The sequence below is a fragment of the Candoia aspera genome, chromosome 2 (assembly GCF_035149785.1).
Source record: "Candoia aspera isolate rCanAsp1 chromosome 2, rCanAsp1.hap2, whole genome shotgun sequence".
Lineage (NCBI taxonomy): Eukaryota > Metazoa > Chordata > Lepidosauria > Squamata > Boidae > Candoia > Candoia aspera.
The window spans coordinates 116,715,075-116,737,366 of record NC_086154.1 but is presented as its reverse complement, the minus strand read 5'-3'; the positions used below and the strand labels follow the sequence as shown (position 1 = coordinate 116,737,366).

General features: G+C 45.5%; 1 protein-coding gene across 6 annotated transcripts in view; it reads left to right on the top strand.

Annotated features, from left to right (window-relative positions):
* Positions 1–22,292, top strand: part of BAHCC1 (BAH domain and coiled-coil containing 1) — a 125,423-nt gene that overhangs the window by 80,790 nt on the left and 22,341 nt on the right. For 4 of the 6 annotated variants that reach the window (XM_063293395.1, XM_063293396.1, XM_063293394.1 and 1 more), the window contains 11 exons: positions 3,026–3,148; positions 3,554–5,236; positions 6,257–6,362; positions 6,729–6,937; positions 8,454–8,612; positions 8,758–8,960; positions 10,502–10,817; positions 11,948–12,631; positions 17,274–17,473; positions 18,778–18,914; positions 19,232–19,357. In XM_063293395.1, the coding sequence (XP_063149465.1) occupies positions 3,026–3,148; positions 3,554–5,236; positions 6,257–6,362; positions 6,729–6,937; positions 8,454–8,612; positions 8,758–8,960; positions 10,502–10,817; positions 11,948–12,631; positions 17,274–17,473; positions 18,778–18,914; positions 19,232–19,357 (3,946 nt within the window). The remainder of the gene's footprint in view (positions 1–3,025; positions 3,149–3,553; positions 5,237–6,256; positions 6,363–6,728; positions 6,938–8,453; positions 8,613–8,757; positions 8,961–10,501; positions 10,818–11,947; positions 12,632–17,273; positions 17,474–18,777; positions 18,915–19,231; positions 19,358–22,292) is intronic. The other 2 variants (XM_063293398.1, XM_063293399.1) reach the window with 2 other exon arrangements.

Genomic DNA, 22,292 nt, shown 5'->3' with positions numbered 1-22,292 from the left:
TCTTAGAGGACCATGGGGCCAAGTGTTTGGACTTGGAGAATGAATGTGCAGCAGGTCTGACCTACAAAATAGATAGATGGATGCCCTGTCCCCATCCCCGCTCTGTTGCTAGCCCTCGCTTCCCTCTTGGATCTTCTTGTTCTGGGCCTGAACCTCCCTTTCCACAGATCAGCCAATGTTCTTCAGGCTGTCCCCAAATGCAGTAATTCTGACACATCAATCTCTGCCTATCACTGAAACTTTTAAGTTTTCTCTGTGTACTTTAGCCATGCACCTCATCCCTAAGAGACCCTGCCTCCCTACCCTCAGCCTCTGGACTCCCAAGCCACTGCTCTTCCTGATCTCCCCAACCCACCCTTCCCACTGGGCTGCACTGGTGGCCATACAACTGTTTTTAGTTTTCTTAATGCACTTGTGCTTTCCCTCCCCTGCAGCGGCGGCCTCTTGTTGGGCCCTTCCCCCAGCGTCTTTCCCTCCTTGCAAGATGCAGAAAGTTAAAGTGTGAGCGGCAAGGTGCTGCTGGCACTGTGCCCTGGCAACCAGCCCAACTGCTAGCTTGAACGGCTGCCAGCTAGCTTCCGGCATGTCGGGTCTGCTGGGGGCGGGGTGCAGGCAACGCTGTCAGCGTGATGCTGACGGGCAGCCGGTCTAGTGGGGGTGGGTTAGCAGAGCTGCAAACAGTAGGGAGCAGCCTGCGGGTTGGGGAGATTAGTCCAGCAGGCTCAGGGAAGGCAGCCTTCATCCTGCTGTGAAGGAACCACTGAAAAAGAGGAGTTAACAGGACAGCTAGGGAGGAACTTCTGAGAAGGAAGGACTTGGCCTGATGCTCCTGTCCTCGTGGCCGTTGCGTGGCCTCTAGCCTGGGAAGCTCTGAGTCACAAGTGGGGGCCGGGAAGGAGCTGTTCCTCCAGATTCAACTACAGTATTATATCTGAGAGGATGAGGATCATGCTCAGTCTCTGCTCATCTGTGCAGTGCACATTTTTTGTGTTGAGGGTATATGTGCATGTTCATGCAGATGCAGCATACACACGTGGCCGCATTCAGCATACAACATATGTTCGTTTTTTTGTGTTCAGGCTTTATACTGTTAGGAAGACATGGTGATGTTTTTTAATATAGTTCAATATCTTAAAAAAGTGATAACTATTTTCCAGTCTTTCTCAATAATGCATATAGAGTATTCTCCAAATGAATGAAACAAATACAGTTTTGTTGGGGGATTTAATGTTGTTGTTGTTGTTGTTATTTGTATTTCTAGTTTAATTTTACTAACATCAATCAACCTCTTTTTTTGTTTTGCTTTGTTCTTTAAGCCAGTCCTATCATTTGGTATCTTTTTAAAATGTTCAGCAAGAGGTAATTTCATGTTTTGAACTGATATAACAGCAACCCTTTCCCTATCCTTTTGGTTGTAGGGGTTCTGATTGTTGTTTGCTTGTTCTCTTTTTAAAATACACCTTGCTATCCTGATCTTTACAATATCAGGTGAATCACTAGTTCCCCTCCTTTTGCAAACTGGGGAATAAAGCTGACTTCCACCTTTTGCTAAAGTATTGATCTGAACTTGCTCAGGAAGTCTGTGGAATGGCTGGGCGTTGGTCCCAGTCCCTTTAATCTTTACACATAATTCCGTAAAGCTGGGGTGGGGCTTCAATAGTGCAGTTGAGGCTGCCATCTTGACTTTTTTGACCCCCCTTCTGTGGACAGCCCTGATCAAAAGCCCATTTTTGAGAGCACAATGGGCAATTTCAGTAATGCATATCTTAGCATTCTTGTCTTTTCCTTGTTCTCCTTCACATAAAAACCTTAGTGGCAGCATTTGACCTAGAACCAGAACCAGAATGTAGGAAGCCAAAAAGATGGACTCTAGTAAGGGCAGTGGTGTCAATGGCTAAGTAGATTTCATCTGTTTCCGCTTGAGTGCCCAGGCATGGAATCATGAGCTTTCCACTTAATATTTTATTTATTTATTTAATTTATTTAATTTATTTTATATCCCACCTTTATTATTTTTATAAATAACTCAAGGCAGTGAACATACCAAATACTCCTTCCTCCTCCTGTTTTCCCCACAACAGCAACAACCCTGTGAGGTGAGTTGGGCTGAGAGGGAGCAACTGGCCCAAGGTCACCCAGCCGGCTTTCATGCCTAAGGCAGGACTAGAACTCTCAGTCTCCTGGTTTCTAGCCCAGCACCTTAACCACTAGACCAAACTGGCTCTCTTTTAAGCAAAGAGTTGCATTTCTAGACTACATCAGGAACTGAGAGCAGCAAGTACAGTGGTCAGATTATGATCTTTAGTCCTTCTGTTACTCCTTGTTCTTTGCTTGTGGTGCTCTTTACCATCATGTGTATACCCCTCCTAGTAAAGCTGTTTTCACTTCAGCCCTAGCCAAAACATCAAAAGGTTATTTGAGAATGTGAAGTTTTCAAGAAGAGCAAATTGATGCAAATATATGCATGAGCATAATTTTATTTTGTCTGCAGAATTTTAGTCATCTGGGTGCAGAATTTTGATATATCTAGGCACAACAGTCCCGGCCCTGTTAGCCTATGTTATTTTTGCTGTTATGACACAATTTTCTACAGAATCCTGGAGCTGATATTCAAGCACTGCTTCCTCAGTTTTACAAAGAAACCAGAGATAGTATCCATCAAGGGTTTCTTATGATCAGGGAATAGTGTGTTTTGTTCCTTCAGTTTGTAGTTGTTGTTCCAGGTGTCTTCTTTTGCAAAATGTGCTTTGTGAGATCCTTCTGCCAAACTAGCATCAGAGGAGTTTTCTGCTTCAGTACCAACACTTTTAGCCATGGTCCATCCCATAGCCTGCTGCTGCTTGAAACCTAGCAGTGATTAATATAGCCAAAGTAATAATCTGACAAAGGGCTTTGAATTCACCCCAGCAATCCTCTTTCAACCTATGCATAGAGACAGATCAGGCTAAGGCCCAGCTAGTGACTTGGCTTTGTGACTGTTGCGTTATGACATTGGCCTGTCATTCCTCAATGCCTCTTGTTTTAGCTCCAGGTTACCCGAGGTTCTCTGGGAGCTTAGCATCCACTTTTCTTCCCATGAGCCACTTGGATCACCATGGAAACAACAATGTCCTGTATGGCCAGCATCGTTTCTATGAAAGCCAGAAAGGCAAGTATTGGTTTGACTACATGGTATTTCTCAGTCTGCCTCAAGGGACAGGAGAACCTTGGTGTAACTGTTATCTTACCAAGGACACAGATTTAGCGGGCAGCTGCAGAGAGAAGGGAGAGGAAAGGAGGCAAAAAGGCTGATGTCTCTGGGACTGAAGTGTATCTGAAACCAGTTCCAACTCCAGTAAGTCTTCCAGGTGGGCCCCAGACATTCACTAGTTCAGCTGCTGCTTTATAAGCATGCTTCTGCAAACTGAGGAGCTTTTACTCCCAGCATTACTTTGTGCCACAGGGCATGGCAATTAGAGCTGCTGGGGTATTCTTAGGACTGCGATGTTGCATGTTGTGGTCTAAGCCACATCGTTCTGGGAGACTTTTCTTAATCACTTCCCTCTTTCTGTAGACAATTTCTACCTGCGGAACCTTCCAGCTCAACCTACACTGCTTTCAACCAATCACAATTTCCCCAGCATTGCCCGGGCAGCACCTGGTCATCCGATTGGCTCCTGCAGCCGGGACCGGGAGGCTGGGCATGGACAGAGGTGCCACAAAGACTATGAGCGTTTTGTGGTGTCAAAGGACAAAAGCGCCAAGGGGGAGAGCAAGGAGCGAGCAGCTGAGGACGAGGCCAAGGAGCGGCACAAGCTGGTGATGCCTATGACAGCAGAAGCAAACTGCAAGGAAGGGGCTCCCCAGCGGGGTTCTTGCGACAACCGGCCCAAACACCTGCCCTCATGCCTGCTGAGCTCCAAGGTACTGAATGGTGACTCAGGCAAAGCTGTCCTCCCCAGTTGTGGCGGAGGCCTTCTACCACGCCATGCTGGTGCCCAGAGCCGTTGTGCTAAGGAACTTGGTCATCACGAGCCTCCTCAGTCCTATAGTGAGTGCCTGGAGCGAAGACAAATGTTGCACCACTCAGTCTCCTACACTGTCCCATCCAGTCTGCCTGCTGGGCCCCCTGCCCTGAGCACGACAACGGGCAGCTTCCCCTGCCTGCAGCTTCATTCCAGCCCAGATGGGATGTGTCCTCTGCAGGACAAGGCCAGCCGGGAGCTACGGATCAGCGGGGCCACTTTTGTGCCTTCGGTAGGCCACCTGACTGACAAGAGCCGCTCCTTTCAGGTGCCCTCTGAGCCCTGTGAGGGCAAGGAGCGCCCCCATGAGGTGGGCCTAGAGCACCCCCCCACCTATGGAAACCATCCTTTCTCTCACCTCAAAGCAGAGGGCAAAATGGAGCGGAGGCTGGACTGGCCACAGAATCCCAGCACCCGCCTGAAAGGGCTGGAGTACCTGAATAGCACTGGTTCGGACAGCCATTTTGGCAGCTTGCCCCACCAACCTAAGAGTGGGCATTTTGAGATGATACCACCTCAAGACTGTGCCCGACCCAACTCCCAAGAGACACTGTGTAAACTCAGCCAGTCCTGCTGCACTTTAGACAAGGCCCCTAAGGAGCCGCCAGTTCCCAGCACCCAGAAAGTGGCCCGCATCCGCCACCAGCAGCACTTGCAGACAGAGATGGAGCAGGCAGGCGCTCATGCAGAATCCAAGCGCAGATCAGTGGAGCTTAGCTCTCTGGGCTACAGTGGGCCCCACTTGCCACCTTGGCCAGTTCAGGGCCAGGGCCCTCCTTTGTCCATGGCAGAGGAGAGAAAAGGCTCTTACCTGGACCCTTTTAGCAGCAGCCTCCAGCAGGCTGCACTCATGACCCAGAGTTCTGTGCTCACGCAGGAAATGCAGACGCCCCCCGATGAAGTGTCAGCCATGAAAAACTTGCTCAAATACAGCAACCAAGCACTTATTGTGGGCCAGAAGGCTCCTTTTGTGGGGCTGGGCAGCCTCAAGGGCAGCTGTGCTCATCAGGATGGGGGCAAACTCCTGGGAACCAAGGGACAGCAGGACTTGGAACGTTCGGACTGTGCCCGCAGCAGAGACCATGACCTCGGCCATGGAGATGGTGAGGTGCGTCAGCCTCCAGTAGGCATTGCTGTGGCTGTGGCTCGTCAAAAGGATACACTAAGTCGGCCAGAGCCAGCCTATGGATCTAGCTCCAGTCGGCAGGGCCGGACTGCCATGGGCCTCAAAGGTAACAAGCATTAGAGGATGAAGTAATAGGCAGTTGATGTTTTACAAACCAGATGATGGGGGGGGGGGGCACAAGTACATAAGCTGTGCTTCCTTGCATAATCCTACTACTGCTCTCTACTATAAGAGACACAAGCATTGGCATAAGTGCCTTTTCCTGTTTCCTCCTAAATATAAGTACCGTAAGTGCTCTGTGGTATGTATGTTTGAAGAGGGATCCTCTCTCCTTCCTCGTTTGTTAAAGGGGCAGTTGGTTAGCCTTGGGATATCGGGAAGTGGGGAGTAGGAAACCAGGTCTGTCAGGGGTGAGACTAGCTATGCAGCACCACGGCCCCTTTGACGCAAGAAGCCCCTTTGACATATGGAAGGGGCTTCAATCTGAAGCTAATTGTTAACTACGTTCCAGTTCCTTCCCTCTCGTTCATGGCCTTCCATTTTGGAAATTAAACCTCCAGTACTTGAATTTAGCTAAAGACTTTGGCTGGGGAGGAAAGTTGTGTCCTGGACCCTCTCTTCACTCTTGTGCCAATCCTATCTAGCTGCTGAATGTACAATGAGCCAGTGTCCAGGACACTGAAAGGGTCATGCTGTGACAATGAAAGGGACATGCTGTGACCTGTTTTCTTGTGGGTCTTCTTCCTCTACTCCTGGGCTTTGTCGTCGGCTCTGCTAGGTAGGCCAGACCAGGAAGACTGGAACCACCTTTATTGAGATAGGCTACAGTAACAGAATCTTGCAAGACTGGTTGTGCTGTACCTCCCCCTCCCCCCTTCCCATACCCCAGTGAATCAGGGAGGCATCTGCCTGAGCCACATCCGAATATTATTTTGTTTCCTAGAGCTTATTTTGTTTTAGCCCCTTTGCTTTGGTAATGGTTCTTGCATATTTCCATCAAAGTCATCATCTTTACTCTTTATACTTGTTCATGTCACCAGGAGCATGGGAAACCCCCCACTCCCATCCCTGAACATTTTGCCAGAAGCTGGTATTAATCTTTACTCTCCCATTCTGTTTTTTGCAGCTGGTACAGCAAGGCCTATGCATGTCATCGATCTAGATGCTGAGGAGGAACGGAACCGGCTGTGTGAGGAGCGTTTGGGGCTTGCGGGGAGAGACCTCCTGCTTCAGTAAGGGCCTTCTCAGCCCAGCTTCTGGAGAGGGGAAGGGGGTTTAAACTCTGTCTTGGTAGTGGTTAGTAATAATTCGTAATTAGACTGGGCATGCTGGTTGAGGGCACTTAGCAAAGCTTACTTGCATCCCAGAAGAAAAGCTGTCACTGGCATCCTTAATCAGCATTAAAATTATATAATGATGGATCTTTCTTTATGAGAGCCAGTTTTTTGTTATTCTGGGATCCAGCCATTTCCTAAATGGAAAGATCATAATTATACAGTACTGTGTAATGGTCTATACTGTTATTCTTTGGCCAGGCAAAGCGATCTCTTTGGCCCAGCTGACCTGCGTTTCATTTATCTGTGCTTCTAATCTGTCAGGGATAACAAAGATCTGGTGGAGTTTGCCCGAATCCATCCATCAAGCAGTTGTCCTGGAGACCTTACTCCTCACCTGATGATCGCAGGCAGTTCCTCACTGCAGACCAGCCAGCTGGGAGGAGATCCAGCAGCCCACACCCATCCTGCTCATACACATTGGTTGCCCCGGACACGCAGCCCTTCACTTTGGATGGGTGGACACTCCTATGGTCAGTCAAGTAAACATGAACTTTGCAGCCTGTATCTAAAACTGGAATTTTATCTGCATGGGCTTGCTCTTTTATTGCTGACCTATCCTGGAAGACCTTCGCTCCTGATCTACTTTTAACCCAGATCTCCCACAGATTTCAGTCTAATTTAGTTCTTCTTGGTACCTCTTTTTTCTTTCCCAAAAAAGCTTGCCTTGCTGTATCCCATCCCTTACATTTTTCAATGCCCTTCTGTTACTGCTTTCTGCAGAGATCAATAATCTTTAGGTGGCCAAGAACAGAAGTCACGTTTTGTAGTAGGCAGAGTTCACGTACAGAGCAAGCAATACACATGGGAAGGGCTGGAATTTTCCAATATTTCCCAGTTTTATGAAGGTGGGAGGTATTGTTGCTTTTACTGTTATATCTGTTTTAGACCTTACACTAAGTTTCCACGTGTCTTGTAATGGGAAAATCCATGCCACTGATTTTGGCCAATCGCACACCCAAAATTTATTAGTGTGGTTGGAATGGAGCATTGGAACCACAAAGAAGAAGCTCTGAGGCTGCCATTTTCACATGCTCTGTTTGCATGGGTGATTATAAGAGATCGGAACTTACCTTAACTTCTAAATTTAGCTACTATTGGGGTCAAGGGCAAACTTTGCTATTCAGACTGACTAATACTCTGGGCTGTTTCACATATTACTGGAGGCCTATGTGGAAATTAATCTGCATAATATATCCAATCCCATGAATGTGCAGCAAGAACCTGCATAGACATAAATTATTTCCTATGTAGAATTTTATAACATACAAAGAAAAACTCCAGAATGAGCCCTCTGGATTCTTGTATTCATCTCTGTCCAGTGATTAAACCTGGTGTGGTGAATTAGTTAAGGTGTTAAACTAGGACTGGGGAGACTGATTCTAGTTCACTCTCAGCTTTGGAAGCTTCCTGGGTGTCTTACAGCCTGTCATTTCTTCACTGCACAACCTGCCTGACAGGGTGGATGTTGTGAACAAAAATAGGAGAAAGGATTGCTATATAGGCCATCTTGAGGGGCAGAATGAAAGGCAGGAAAAGAAGAGGGGGGGAGGGAGGGACATTCTCCTGCCAGGATCTAAACCGACTGCAGGGGAGAGACAGGTGGAGGTAGCAACACTATTCTTGATTTCTAACATACACACACCACCAATTTATTTGCTTGATACCTTGGCTTTCTATTCTGGTGAGTACTCAAAGCAATTAACACCCTTGTAAAAATAAAAACAATATTGAAAGTTAAAAACACAAATTAAAACTAAATCCAAAATTGATGCTAAAATCTATTAACAATATGTTATCTATGTTCCATGTGGTGAATCCACACTCAACCTGTGACGAGAAGTTAGATGAGAAACATGAACAAGCAAAAACTTGTCCCTGTAAAACTATCCTTCCCCTGGAGGATATGGTGCTGCTGTGCCCATAATTGGAGTACATTGGGCTTTGTCTCATCTCAACAAAAATGTTTTCTTTCCTAACATGTTCCAGGCATCGGGCATCCTGCTCTGCATCAAAACCTGCCACCTGGTTTCCCAGCTTCTATGCCCAGTGCCATGCAACCCGTCTTCCCTCTATCACAGGAGCCCCCTGCCCAGCTAGTTATCCTGCCCTCTGAGCCTCCAGCCCATGGAGCCCCCCACACACTGGGTAAGTGGAAGCCAGAGAGAATTAGCTGTGGCACATTCCCTGGGTAGAGAGTAAAGGTCCTTCTCCTGTAAGAAGAGGCAAGAGGTGTGGCTCTTGGCTCTTGGCTTTGTTTACTCCACTGATTAACTCTCCTGTCTCTCTGCAGCTGAGGTGATGGATCAGGCATCGATCTGGCCATCCATGTATCCTAGCCGGGGGCCTGGCTCTCACCTGCAGCACACAGGACAACTCCCTGTCTACTCCCGCTCTCAGTTCCTGCGTCAGCAAGAACTCTTTGCCTTGCAGCAGCAGCAACAGCAGCAGCGTGCAGCACAGGCATTGGAAGTGCAGCGGCACACTCACAGCCAGGTAGGCGTGTGAAAAGAGGGCATTACTGAAGTCACCTCTTGGTTACCTCTCTTAACTGGCAAGCTGGAAAATCAGCAAAGAGCCTCAACCTTTATGAGCATCTGGATAATCAAAGTGTAGGAATTAGACTGACAATCTCCCTTAAGGTATCCAAAACCTGGCTTTTTCCCAGGACATTGGACTAGGAAGTTAAGAGAGCCCATTTTTAGGAGGTTGTGGATGTCAATACATTCGTGCTGCCCCAGCTGTAATGCATTTTGGATTTTATTGATATTTGTATTGCTGATATTAATTTCTTGTTTGCTGCCCAGAGCTATTTGTCAATGGGTGGCCATATAAATTGAATTAGAATAATAAACAAACTGTGATCTAATCTTGTTCTTTTCAAGATAGTTCAGACCACCATACAACTCCTTTAATATAGATCATTCCATGAGGTCCAGATCACAGGATGATGCAAGAACACATTGATTTATTGCAGGATGGTGATTGTTTTAGATAACTTAGCCATTTACAAAACATCTACAGTATATGTTCAAGAGACAATGAATACATAGAGAAATTACCTTCCAGCCAATTGGACATGATGAAAAACCCCATCTAAACTCCAAACTATACTGCTTGGCCAGATCCTGAATGACAAAATCACCTCCTGAGTTCGTCTCAAAGGAAGTGACACTGGCTAGAGATCTACACTAGTCAGCATCCTGTTTCTAGTTGTGAGGTGGCGATGATGGAAACCAAAATCTCACTTTCCAAAGTCTCATTTTCAAAACCTTGTGCTGAGACTTTAAACAAGTATGAAATAATGTATGCTGTGTTGTGTTGACCCTTTGATCCAATTTTATATTTGGTTCATTCAGTGCCCAAAAAGATATTCTTGAAAAACAATGGGGTATGTCTGAAGAGGTCTTGAAAGCTAGAGCACTGGTTGGTTAAAATTGCCAGGTCCGAGAACTGGGTTTCTGCTCTCCATGTAGGTCTTCATACTGACTAGCAGCAGTTTAAAAATACGAAGGAGAAAATGATCATTATTTATTGAATTTGCATAAGTTTTTTGTTGCAAAACTTGAATGCTCTTAAGGCAGAATTCTGCTTACCTACCATATAAGCCCAGTCCCAGCCCCTGCATGCACAGTCCAAGATAGTAGAGTAGCAGACATCAGCTAGCCTTCATCCCAAATGTGTCTGACCCCCTGTTTTGCTCACTAATATTGTTCTTCCTGTTTTGACTCTGGAGGGATACAGTCTCCAAGAGACCACTGAGCCAGCCTAAGGATAGGATTGCACATTGGCTACAATATCAGATGTGGTGTTGGGTGAGGCATATTGAGAAAAGAGAGTGAAAGGGGACACAGTGACATACTCAGTGACCATGAGTCAGTCCCTTAGGTTATAGGTTGTTGGAACCACATGGAAGTCTTAAGACATGCATCCTAATAGGACGATTATTGAGCTTATTGCCACCTGTGACATTATTTATAGGGGACTGATGCCCTTATTGACCATCCATCTCTTCCTCTTCCCTCACCTACTTACAGCGGAAGCCCGAAGAGCCTCCTCCTGAGCTGGACTTGCCAGGTCCTGAAAAACCACTCAAACCATCTCACAAAGCAGTTGCCTTAAATGCTCCCCCAAAGGGCCTGTCCCCGGCAGCTGCCTGCTCAGTCAAGCTCTCTTCATGCTGCCACCCACCCAAATGCCCTGGCCCCTGCACTTTACCTGTCTGCCCTGCTGTGGTGCCACGCTCCCCTGCTGTAAGTCCAGTGCCCTCACAGAACTCTACGGGTCCTGAAGCTGAGGACAAGCAGCCTGAAGGGCGGCCAGCCCAGGATTATCCTAAATCACTGGAACCAGGTAGAGATTCATTCATGGCAGGCTGAGAACTGGGATGAGAAATAGCCCGTTTTGTTGGTTTTGCTATCTGTTAGATTATTTTAGTCTGGGCTGTCTGTTTGATTTAATGTATTTGGCTGTTTTTATGTTTTCTCTAGTTTTGTACACCACCCAGAGTCCACTGGAATTGGGTGGCCAATAAAATAACAACAACAACAACAACTCGATAGGTGAACAAAAATGCCACATCCAATCTAAACATCTGGCTGACTGTGCAACCAACCATAATAAGGGTCTAGCAAATATTTGGTATATTTCTGTTTAAATTTTTAAATTCAGTTTAAATTCAATAACAGCACACTGAAGAAAAGGTTGGTTACTTGCTAGTAAGTGTTCTGGAATGTATAAGGCATGGCTCCAGGGATCAATAATTTTTTATAGCCCTGCATTGTTCCAGGTTGTTCAAAATAGGGCAAATACAAAATCTTGTGGTTACAAAGAGAAGTTTGATGAGTGTGGCCGAAACAGGGAACTTTTGGGGACTGGAGGACTATGTTAACTTTCAAAGGGGACCCAAGTACCCTCTACCTACTAACAATTACTAGCAGAGGAACAGGGATCTTTGCACATGCTTCCCTGCCCCTGCTGGGCATAAGGAAGTAGCAGTGCACTTTAACCCCCCCCCCCAACAGCTGATCCTGAGCAGCAGCAGTTGGGGTGAGAGTAGGATGCAGTAGGCTGCCTGTATATGTTGTAGGCTCAGAAATCAGAGGGACTTGTGTAGTATTTCCATTATTCAGGATCAGGACCTCGGCATCTTTTGGTCCCTGTTTTTGGATTTTCCTTCCTCAAATTCAGCCTCCCTCAATCTCAGCTTTCTTTTCCCTTTCCCTTCCTTTCTTTCCTTCTTTTTGAGACAGTTCTGCAAAAATAGGCAGAATGCATTGTGTGAATTTGAGTAATTTAGTACAAACAGAATTTTTAGAAGTAGTCATGCAGCCCATAGAGAAAGATGAATGTTGTGTCGGGTGGTATTGCTCATAGCTGCCTCTGTATTGGAGACTGATATTTGTTATGGATTGGAGAGATAATCAGCTGTGTGGTCTATTCTCCTGTCATGCTTTATTCTGGACCCCTTCTTCTCTTTGTAGATCTTCCCCCTGGTTATTCCTACCCTGTGGCTGGTCTGGGCTATGCATCACCATTTCCCCGGGACCCAGCTGATCCTGACACTATGCAAACTGTTTCTACAGCAGCTGAGCCTGAAGAGTCACGCACCTTTCCACCAGAGCAGGAGCCACACTGCGAGGCAGAAGCTAGCCCACCCAGTGGGACTGGGGACTCTGAAGTGGAACCCACCCATGCTCACCCTCCACATCTACTTGTCCATCCCCAGAGACCAAGCTCCACAGAGATGATTAAGGATACTCCAAGTTGCTCCCTGCTGGTCAGGGATAGCTCAGATGACTTGGATTCTACCCAAAAAGAACATCAGGAGGAGCCTAGGTCAGATGCTGCCATACTAGGACCTTCCCCAGAAGTGATGACTATGGAAAAAAGTCCTACTGCAACATTAGAAATTGTCTGTCAGGAAGTTGAGAGCATTGCTGTCTTACCAGATGACCAATCAACACATACTGATGTAAAGGTAGCACCATGTGGCCTGGATGCCCTTATTGCTGCCAGCATCGACCTGGGTGAACTCCCAGACCTGAAATCCTCATCTTCTGCAGTTTCCCTTCCCTTGTCCTCTCCATGCAGCTCAGGGATTCCTGGCATTGCCCTGCTCAGTGAGCTGGCTGAACTGGAACTCTGTCAGCGGCACTGTGATTCAGGTAAGGAAACAACGGGTTATCCTGTCTTCCCTCCACCTGAGAGCAAGGAACAGGGAAATGGAAAAATCAGCATTCACTTCTTGGCACCTGTTTTTATTGATACCTCAAGGCTGCTTGTTTCTTCAGCTCATGAGGGCAGCCTCTCAAAAGATTGCATCTTCCATCTGAGGCAAAGGCAGGGCCAGATATCAAATGTCAACAAAAGAATGAGAAGCTCCCTTTTCCCATACCCTAATACTGCCTCCTGACTGGCCAGCAGGGAATTGATAAAGGAATACTGTATGAAGACATGGTAATGAATTGGAATTTGAACATTTGTTCATGTTGTGAGGATTGTCTAGGGACTGGGACCAGAAGTTCTAGAATCTTTTCCCAGACCTTGGAAAAAGATGTCCCAAGATTGTCCTCTTGGGATATATAATAGATGATTTTGTATACATGCTAGGGCCTACTCCCCTGTTTCCTTCCATCAGCTTTTCAGTGTTGGATGGAACAGCTAGTAATCAAATGCCAGATTCACATGCGTGGTGTATCATTCTCCCTTCCCGCAGGGTGCTACTCAACTAGCCCCATCCAGAGTTGTAGAGTTGGAAGGGATCCAAAAGGTCACCTAGTCCTTTTTTTAATAATAATTTTATTAAACATTACAATTAAAAAATACAAACTAATACAAACTAAAGAAAAAAAGAGTAAAACAAAATAGAACAGTGCAGGAAAGAAAGAAAAAAAATAATATGGTAAAGAAAAAGAAAAGAAATATATAAAGAAATGACTTATCACCTTCTCTTAAAATATGAATCATCTTTTCTTCCAATATCTCATCCCTTATCTATAAACAAATCCATAAAACCTCATCATTTCAGTCTTGATGTCAGCATAAGTCCATTAAGGGTTACCAGAGATAACGTATCTATTTTAACCTTGATCAACTAAACTAACTTTATATTCCTTCCTTTTACTTTTAACAATCTTGACCTTTAATTCCGTCAAATACTGTCGCAGAACTTGTTTTCTTTTCATTTTTTCTTTGTCCCTTCTCACAGAATCCTTCAAAATTTTAATAGGTCTCTTTTATAAATCCAATATAGGAAAGTTATCCAAGTCACTCTTCTGGTTTATTATTTGTAAATCCCTCTTAATTATTAAGACATCAGCTGGTTCCATTTGTATATCCAGTGTAGCATCTTTTTCCATATCATTCTTGTAGCCTGTCATTTTTAAATCCACCTTCAAATCAGTCCCAGTCTTGTCCAGTAAAACTTGTTTCTTTTCCATAGCCTCTTTAAACACAGTCTATAATGACAGACATTCTTAAGATTAACTTCTGGATCCATTGTTCACAAATATCCTTCCATACATCCAGTATTGAAGTATTTTGCTGCATTCTATATTAGTAAGTCAAATTTAAGTGTTCTTCTCCTTTAATTATAATCTTTAGTTCCTTCTGGTTCCTTCTAGTGTCCAACCTTCAAATTCCCATCTTATTATGGCTTTTTTTTTTTTTAGAATTCAAAATAATAGCATTTTCCCTTGGGAAGGATTCTTATAATTAATTTCAAAACCTTATTTCAAAACCATCTAGACCCATAAGTCTGTAACTCTCCAAAATCAACATTCTAACCGTCCTTTTGCTGTTTATTCTGAAGAAAGAAAGAAAGAAAGAAAGATATTTTAAATCCTTAAATTTATATTTAAAACTTATTTTGCTAAGAATTGAAGGATACTCACCCTGTGAATGCTATAAAACTTGTTGATCCAAAGGTTCCTAATAGCTGAAAAGTAATTAATTCTCAGCCATTCCAAAAGCAATTAAGAAATGAGGCTCGGCAAACTTTGTGTCCATATAGGCTATGTTACAGCTGTGAGCTTGCTTGAAATCCCTCGACTCCCAGCCTCTCTACTCATAAGTTGACCACAAAAACCTTGGTTCCTGCAGTCTACTCATGAGGAGCACCTGTCCAGAGTACATGTGGCAATCTCACAACCTCTCCTTTTTCCGGAGAGACTTTGTCAGCCAGAGTTTGTCGCCTGGCTGCCAGTCTCCGCTGCAGTGCCCTCCCTGGTTCACCATGAGTCCTCACTGGAAGTCTCCAGAAGGTCACCTAGTCCAATCCATCATTGATGGAGAATATTTGCTACTACAACTATAGCTTCCAGATCCCTCATTAGACATCTGATCATCGCAGATTGCCCTCAGGTACACAACTGGTTAGAAAGGAATTTCCTCTTCCTCTTTGGGAAAATAGACCAAAGATGGTGTCATATCTGTCCTCATAATGCCCATGGCCCAAATTGGTTGGGAAATGAAGTGAGCTATTCGGACAGGAGCTACTGCCTCTTCGGTGCTCCCTGGTTCTTTCTGCAGAGGGACTGTATTCTTCCTTAGAACCCTCTACGCTGATACTCTGTTATCCCACTCTGACTTTTGGGCCCAGCTGATGTTACAGGCCAGCATTTACCAACTGCATATTCTCTGGTATTACGAATAATTGGAAGCTGTGAATTAGTGTATGTAAACAAACATGGCACACACACTCACGTAGGTCATTGGTTTAGATATACCATGTTAAAGCAGTATGGAATCTTTTGAATGCCCAGGCTTTGAAAGTCCCACAAATCAATAGACAGTGTGTGCACCTTTCAAAGTTTTCACTAGCAAGGAGAGAATTGTCCATCAGGTTACTTAAACCTAGCACTGGAGAATTGAGTAAATTCCCACTTAGAGGCTGAATTTGGAGGATTGCCCAACAACCAGATGAAATCAGGAATCAGTTGGTAGAATTGTTGCACTTGCTTAGACCCTGCAGATGGGGCAGAAACAACATCCCTCTTAATTTTAAAAGCTTAGAAAGCAAGAACCTTGGAGTCCATTGCTGTATACTGTGTGTAGAAAGCAATAGGGGCAGGGTATTTTCCCTGCCGGATTCTGAATTGTGAATCATTTGGGGAAGGGTCTTGCTTATTATAAGCATCCTAGACTGGCCTATTACTATGAGGCCTTGAACACTTAGAAACCTGGGGAACAACATGTTCGACTGGTCTGTTATCAGCGTGATTTTATTTTGATGTCTCCTGTTTTCAGAATGTCTTAGCTCTAGAGAAGTATTTCACGTTCCCTGCTTATGCATAATAATGGTCATGCTAATGCTAATAATAATCATAAGCCAATAACATGTGAATAGTGAAAGTCCTCCTTTTTAGTCCGTACACCTTTCTGCTGCTGTTTCAAGCCTCCTACTTCCTGCCTCCCCAGTGGCGAGGTTTACACCAACCCACATATGCAGATGGTTATCACCCCCTGTGGCTAAGCGACGTCTGTGCTTTTCATCTGTACACCAACGGTTATTGCTCACACACCAGAACCGTTCTTGCCCACAGTGGAACGGAAACCGCATACAAGGACTCCCCTATGTGCCTTCTCATACGTGTGTGCAGGTACTTTCACAGGCAGATACATTTGTATACAAAGAGCAACAACCCATGAGGGAGAAGTGTATGAGTGTACAAGTCTTTAAAGAGATACACCCACATATGCATACTTACTATATGCATACATTTTTTTAAAAATCTATGTCCATGGTTACCCTTTTTCCATTTGCGTATCTTCATGCAGAGGCAGGTAGCTATTCTGCCCTTTTAACTCTCCCCATCTGAGCAGCCATTCCCCTCCTTCCAGAAAACTCTTACTTTTGATGCTATCTCATGAGGCCCCTCTTTCCTTAAATTCTGCTAATGCTAGCTTCTGCTTGCTGCCCCTGGGCACAAATGGCCTTCTCAGGCCTCCTGCTGAGGCATGTGGCATCCTAACAACCTGCCTCTGCCTGAAAGAATTTCTGATGCATGCCTCAAATAAATACAAATGGGGGCTTGATGGTTTTAAGCCATGGTCTGTGAAGAGCTTGCTGTTCATCTAATGACCATAGCTTACAAGCCAACCTTTTCTATGTCATGGCACTCTCTCAGCCCTTCATAGTAGAGGGGGGAAAGCAGCTTGGTGTGTCTGAGAAGAAGAAAGAGATGGCCTTTCCAAGAGATAGGCTAAGCCAGTGTTTCTCAACCTTAGCAACTTTAAGACGTGTGGACTTCTAGAATTCTCAGCCAGACTTGCAGGCTGGGGAATTCTGGGAGTTGAAGTCCACACATCTTAAAGTTGCTGAGGTTGAGAAACACTGGGCTAAACTGTGAGATACCACCGAATATACACAGAAGTCCAAGACACATACCTTCACCCAGTCACCAGGGGTTGCATATGAATTCAGAGATGTTACAAGATGAAGCATTTATCATGCAGTTGAAATATTTTGAGAGTCCTCTTTACAGGGCCTTTCGTTTGCAGCCCTCCTCAGTTTTCCCTTTGCTACTTCTATCTTTTTCCTTCCTGTGCAAAGATCTGCTAAGTTGCAAAAGGGGCCATAACTGAGTAACACCTTACGATAGATAGAGGAGGTATCTAGGAGCACCCTAAGAAGGCAGATGTGGGAGGAAGCACATTCAGGCCTGGAAACTCTGAATGTGACTGGGTCCTTTTATGTGATAAAACTGAAATCCCTAGGTGGGAAATGTAAGCTAACAACTTATTAATAACCTGTTCTGTGGATGAGAACTCACTTTCTCCACCTGTATCTTTTTTTGTTTTTCACAGTGCTGGATGAAGACTTGGCAGCCTTCAATTTGCAAAGTCTAGCTACCCTTGCTGCTGCCTGGGCCCTTGTTGAAGCTGCTGGCTTCGAAAGCAGCCCACCTGACCTTCTCAGTCTGGCAGACACCGCACCATGTGTGAATCTGCGCCCTCGCATGCGAGTCTCCCGACGGAAATACATCTGGACCCCTAAGACCAAGCCTGTAAGTTTCTTGAATTCAAGATGAATGGTGAAGCTGGTGGAGTGAAAGGTTACCTGCTAGCATTCCACTTTTGTAGCCTGACATAGTTTTGTGGTGTATTTCTGAGGCACACGCTGTCTGCTACTGTAGGTCACAAATATATTCAGTCATGTCATTTGATGAAGGATCTAACTTCCACAGGTAAATTTACTACTTCACTGGTAAATTGTTGATATTTGAGGGCTTCTCTTTTGTCCCTTAAGACTCATTTTTGGGTGGGATGGCAAGGGGAGCAAATGGTGAAACATTCATCATGAAGTCACAGTGCAAATCTCTCACCTTTTGTGCATGCACTGCAGTCACATGCAAGGAGTGGAGCTTGTGGTGTGACATTTCATCATTCTGACAAAATCATGGCTTGCTCTGAATACCTCTGGATAAGACAACAGAATCAGACAGTAGATTGTTGTACTCTGCAAGCAAAACCTGAGCGTGTAGAAGATTTTGAAGCACTGTGGCTTACTTTTTATTCCCACTCTTGTTTGTTTGTTCGTTTGAATGGGGGAAAATCATTAAGGCTTGCCTTAATGGACTTTGCAGGATAGCCTTTGCAGTGTCAATCTCTCCAATTTTGATCATCGTATTTATAGGGAAGGATGGCTGGCTGGCTGGCTGGCTGGCTGGCTGGCTGGCTGGCTGGCTGGCTGGCTGGCTGGCTGGCTGGCTGGCTGGCTGGAGTGTATGGAGGCTGGAATGTCAGGCTTCTGATTGGGTACTCTGAGAACTGAATACAGTTCAGCAGTATTTTGTGGGCTTAATTTGCTGCTTCTGCTTGAGTTCCTAAATGAAAAGAATGTCCATTAAGAGAATGGGAAGTCTCTGAAGATCTCTGTATGTTCACGTGTGCAGCAAGCGGATAAATCAAATCATTATCAAAAGTTAATCAACAATAGGAAGAAAAAGGGGAAGAAGAAAAGATGAATTTACAACAGGAAGTATCCTTGTTATAATTTTATTTTGAATTCCAGAAATCCCCTCAAATGAATTTATCTTAATTACATTTCTTAGTAGTTGAAGGTGTTGGGTGGCCAAAATGGCTCCCACTTGAACATGAGTGAAGATCACTGGAGCTGTCCCTTAAAGGTCATACTACAAGCACATAAGTAGAACCAATTGGCCTTCTAAATCTACTTCCTCAGCTCAAGAGTGCAGATTGTTCTCACGGCATATAACTACCAGAAGTGAAAGCACAGATAAAACATGATATGCCCTGTCACCTCTTGCTTTCCTCTGCAGCTAAGATGGCCTTTCCTCTCTCCCCACAGGTTTGCCCTCTGAAAGCAGCTATTGAGAATTTGGATACGCAGGAAGTGGAGATGCGCATGCGCCTAGCAGAACTGCAGCGACGCTACAAAGAGAAACAGCGGGAATTGGCCAAACTGCAGAGGCGGCATGACCATGAGTGAGTGTCTGGCTTCTTCAGTTTTTCACAACAGGTTTCTGAGATAAGCACCTGACCTACTTGCCAGAAGGAATGTGGGTAAAGCAAAATGGCACCCAGAATGAGGTGAATGGTAAAGGGGTGAAGTAACTTCGAATCTACAGGTTGGTCTGTTTACTGAAGCATCTGAGGCCAAACCAGCAGACGATCCCCTTGGTCAAAGATCTTCCCTGCCCTATAAACTAGGCTGGTGCCCACATCCAGAGAAACCCTCACCATATGGGAGCAGGGCCATTCCTGCCCTTTTGTTCTGTGTTTAATATGGTTGTTACCTGTAGGCGAGAGGAGAGTTCCCGGAGTCCAGCTCGACGGGGACCGGGGCGACCTAGGAAGCGCAAGCACTCCAGCACACTCAGTTCATTGCGACAGGGTTCGATGGGCAAGAGTGACAGCAGGAAGGTCAAGTGAGTGATCTGGCATGACTTACGGCGCTCAGGGGTGGGGAAGGCACTATGGGTGCATACACCGTTGCCTGTTTGTCTGAAAGCTTGAGGGGCCCAGTGGGTGCTGTAAGAAATGTCTGTATATGGGATGGTGGGCTTGTTATAACGAATGGAAGTGGTGCTGTGTGCATTTCTGCAAAGACGGGCCTACAGGTGGGACTATAAGGCAATGAGCAGGCTGGGAGGAAGGTAGAACTTTTCCAGCAGCAACTGCTATTCCCATCATTGCCTCCTCCTCTTTGTCCTAGTACCACTGGATTTTTCCTCCCCTTCCAGCTGGAATCCTTTTCAACATCACAGCTTAGCTGGAAAGAGGGGCATGCACGATGAAGTGACCATGATAGGAAAGGTTTTCGCCACCTGTCTCTATCCTTCATCTCCCTTTTTGAAACTTCTTCGCTCTCCACTTTAGAAGTGTTTGCTCTGTATATATTTACCAAGCTGGATGGTGTGAGTGAGACAAAGTGTTAGTCTGTTTGCGCGCGCGCGCGTGTGTGTGTGTGTGTGTGTATGTGTTGCTGGGGATCTGTAATTATATTTTAGGGAAGTGTATATGTGTTAAGGGACATTTCATACATTGAAGCTTTTCTTTTTCTTTTTTGAGCTGTGGGGGCAGCCTAATTTTTTACATCAAACAGACTATATAGTGCCAATGTTCTTTATAGTGCTTTTTTGTATTTGTACACTATAAAAAGAGGACTCTTCCTTCCAGATCTCTGTTGTAGTGTGATCATTATGGACCATGCCTGGTAGAGGCATGAGGAAAAGTGGTGGTGGTGGTGGTGATGCTCAGTGAATACGTTGTGATCAAAGCATGGCTTGTTGTTCTTGGCTATTACTGTTGCCTCCACCCCAGAGGGGACTGCACTTTAGCACTAAGCACAGTGAGGGCCTTGCCCATCATAGTGGCCATCGAGATCTGGCAGAACAAGGGGGCTAAAGAAATGCCTGTTCCTCTGGGCTCCCCTGCCTCCTGTCTGTCTTGCCTCCTGCACTGCTCTGGGGGAGGAATTGCCCCTCTCTGAAAAGGAAGGCAGTGTTGCATAAAAGCCTCTTTATCTGTGCCGTATAAAGTCATTGGTCACGCTGCAGTGGTGTTCATTGCTGCTGGCGCTTTATGATTATCCATTAGCCGCCCGGCACAGTCATTCCCGCACTCACGGGCCCTGTATAATTGTCCTTCTCTGCTACAAATTGCCTCTCCCGGCAGGCCCATTTGCATAAATCCTCCAAGCTAGTCCAAACATGATTGGAGCACGCGTGTGTGCGCTGCATCAATCCTGATGATTTGGTAATAATAGTTAAATCTGTACTAAATGGTTCCTTCAATTAAGACAGAAGAAAAAAATTAATCTCTAGGTTTTATGTCACAAAACATTAGCAAATGTAGTGAAGGTTACAGAGGGAAAAAAAGCAGTTAGTGTTGGCTTTGGGTTGCAACATGGCTCCACCATATGGCTCGTGGAAACCTTCCAGGACTCACTAGAGAACTTGCCTGCCTTCTCCCCTTCCTCTCCGCCCCGAGTCCTTTATGTGGATTTATCCTGAGGGGAAAGTGGAATCCCTGTTCTCACTCCAAACCTTGAAAAGCTGTACAGATTCATGCAAAATTAAATATAAAAGGAAATCCATTTTTAGCTGATTGGAAGACAGTCCCAGCTTTGGCTCCACTGAGCTCCACTTCCCTTGCATTTTAAGCCCACTTCTGTACAAGTCCAAAAATCGTCCCACCAGGATGGGTTTGCCAGCAGATCTTTAATAGCTGAAATAGGAGATTCTGTGATTCCAAAACAGCATTCCAAGGGCTATTTAGCATAGCAGCATCAAAGTGCTGATATCCAGGATGGGAGCCAGCACAAAAATATGTTGGTTCTATGAAGCACTGACCACATTTGAACCCCAGTTCTGCCTCAGCAGTGAAGGAGAATAGGGGCTGTGTCCACGAGAGATGAGGATGGGGGGGAAGACATGAGGTGTTAGATGAGGAATACAGGTAGTCCTCATTTAGCAACTGCCTTGTTTAATGACTGTTTGCAGTTACAATGGTGATGAAAAAGTAACTTTGCGAACAATCCTTGCATTTACAACCTTCACAGGTCTGTAAAATAAGAGAAAGGTGAAGTAAAATTGTAACATTGTGATGTTTCACTTAGTGACTGCTTCACTTAATGACCAAGTTGCCCGTCCCAATTGTAGTAGTTAAAGAAGGACTACCTGTACCTCTTTTGATGTCAGTTACTGGTAGTGGAAGACCTGTGAATCTCCTGATGTCTGTTGTCTGATCACAAGAGTAGAATTGGAGAATTGACACCAAACAACCCATTCTCTGCTGCTGCTTTCCCTGACCTTCATAATCTCTCTCCATACTTCTCCCATGGTGAGAAAAGCAGTGATGGAGAAAAGAGGCCTGGCCCTGTTTCCATCTTCCATAAGATGTCATGGGTGGGAGTCAGAGCAGAGGTAAGAAGGACAAGAAGTGGAACTTCTCATTCCTATCTTGCAGGAAGGCAGGTGACAAAGCAGCTCCTCCCAGTGCCTGCTGCACCCAGAGATAACAGCTCTGCCTCCCACACTCCCTGTAGGGGTACCACCGGACATGTGTTTAAAGCGTGGCACCGAAGGAGCAGACAGAGGCTGCCGTACCACAGAATGGAGCACCCCTGCGCTACAGCCAGAAACCCCTCTGAACAGCTTGACCCTGCAGTGTTGAAACTGCAAGGGGAGCATTTTAACCAATGTGCTGGTATAGGACTCGAACATCAGAACTATATGTGTCTAACAGGCATCCAAGAGACCACTGGACGTTTGGTTAAAACACAACTCCCCACCTAAGCCCTGGGGGGTGGGGGGGCAGGGCAGGGCAAGTCAGGCAGCTGTGCCACAGGAGGAGGTGATT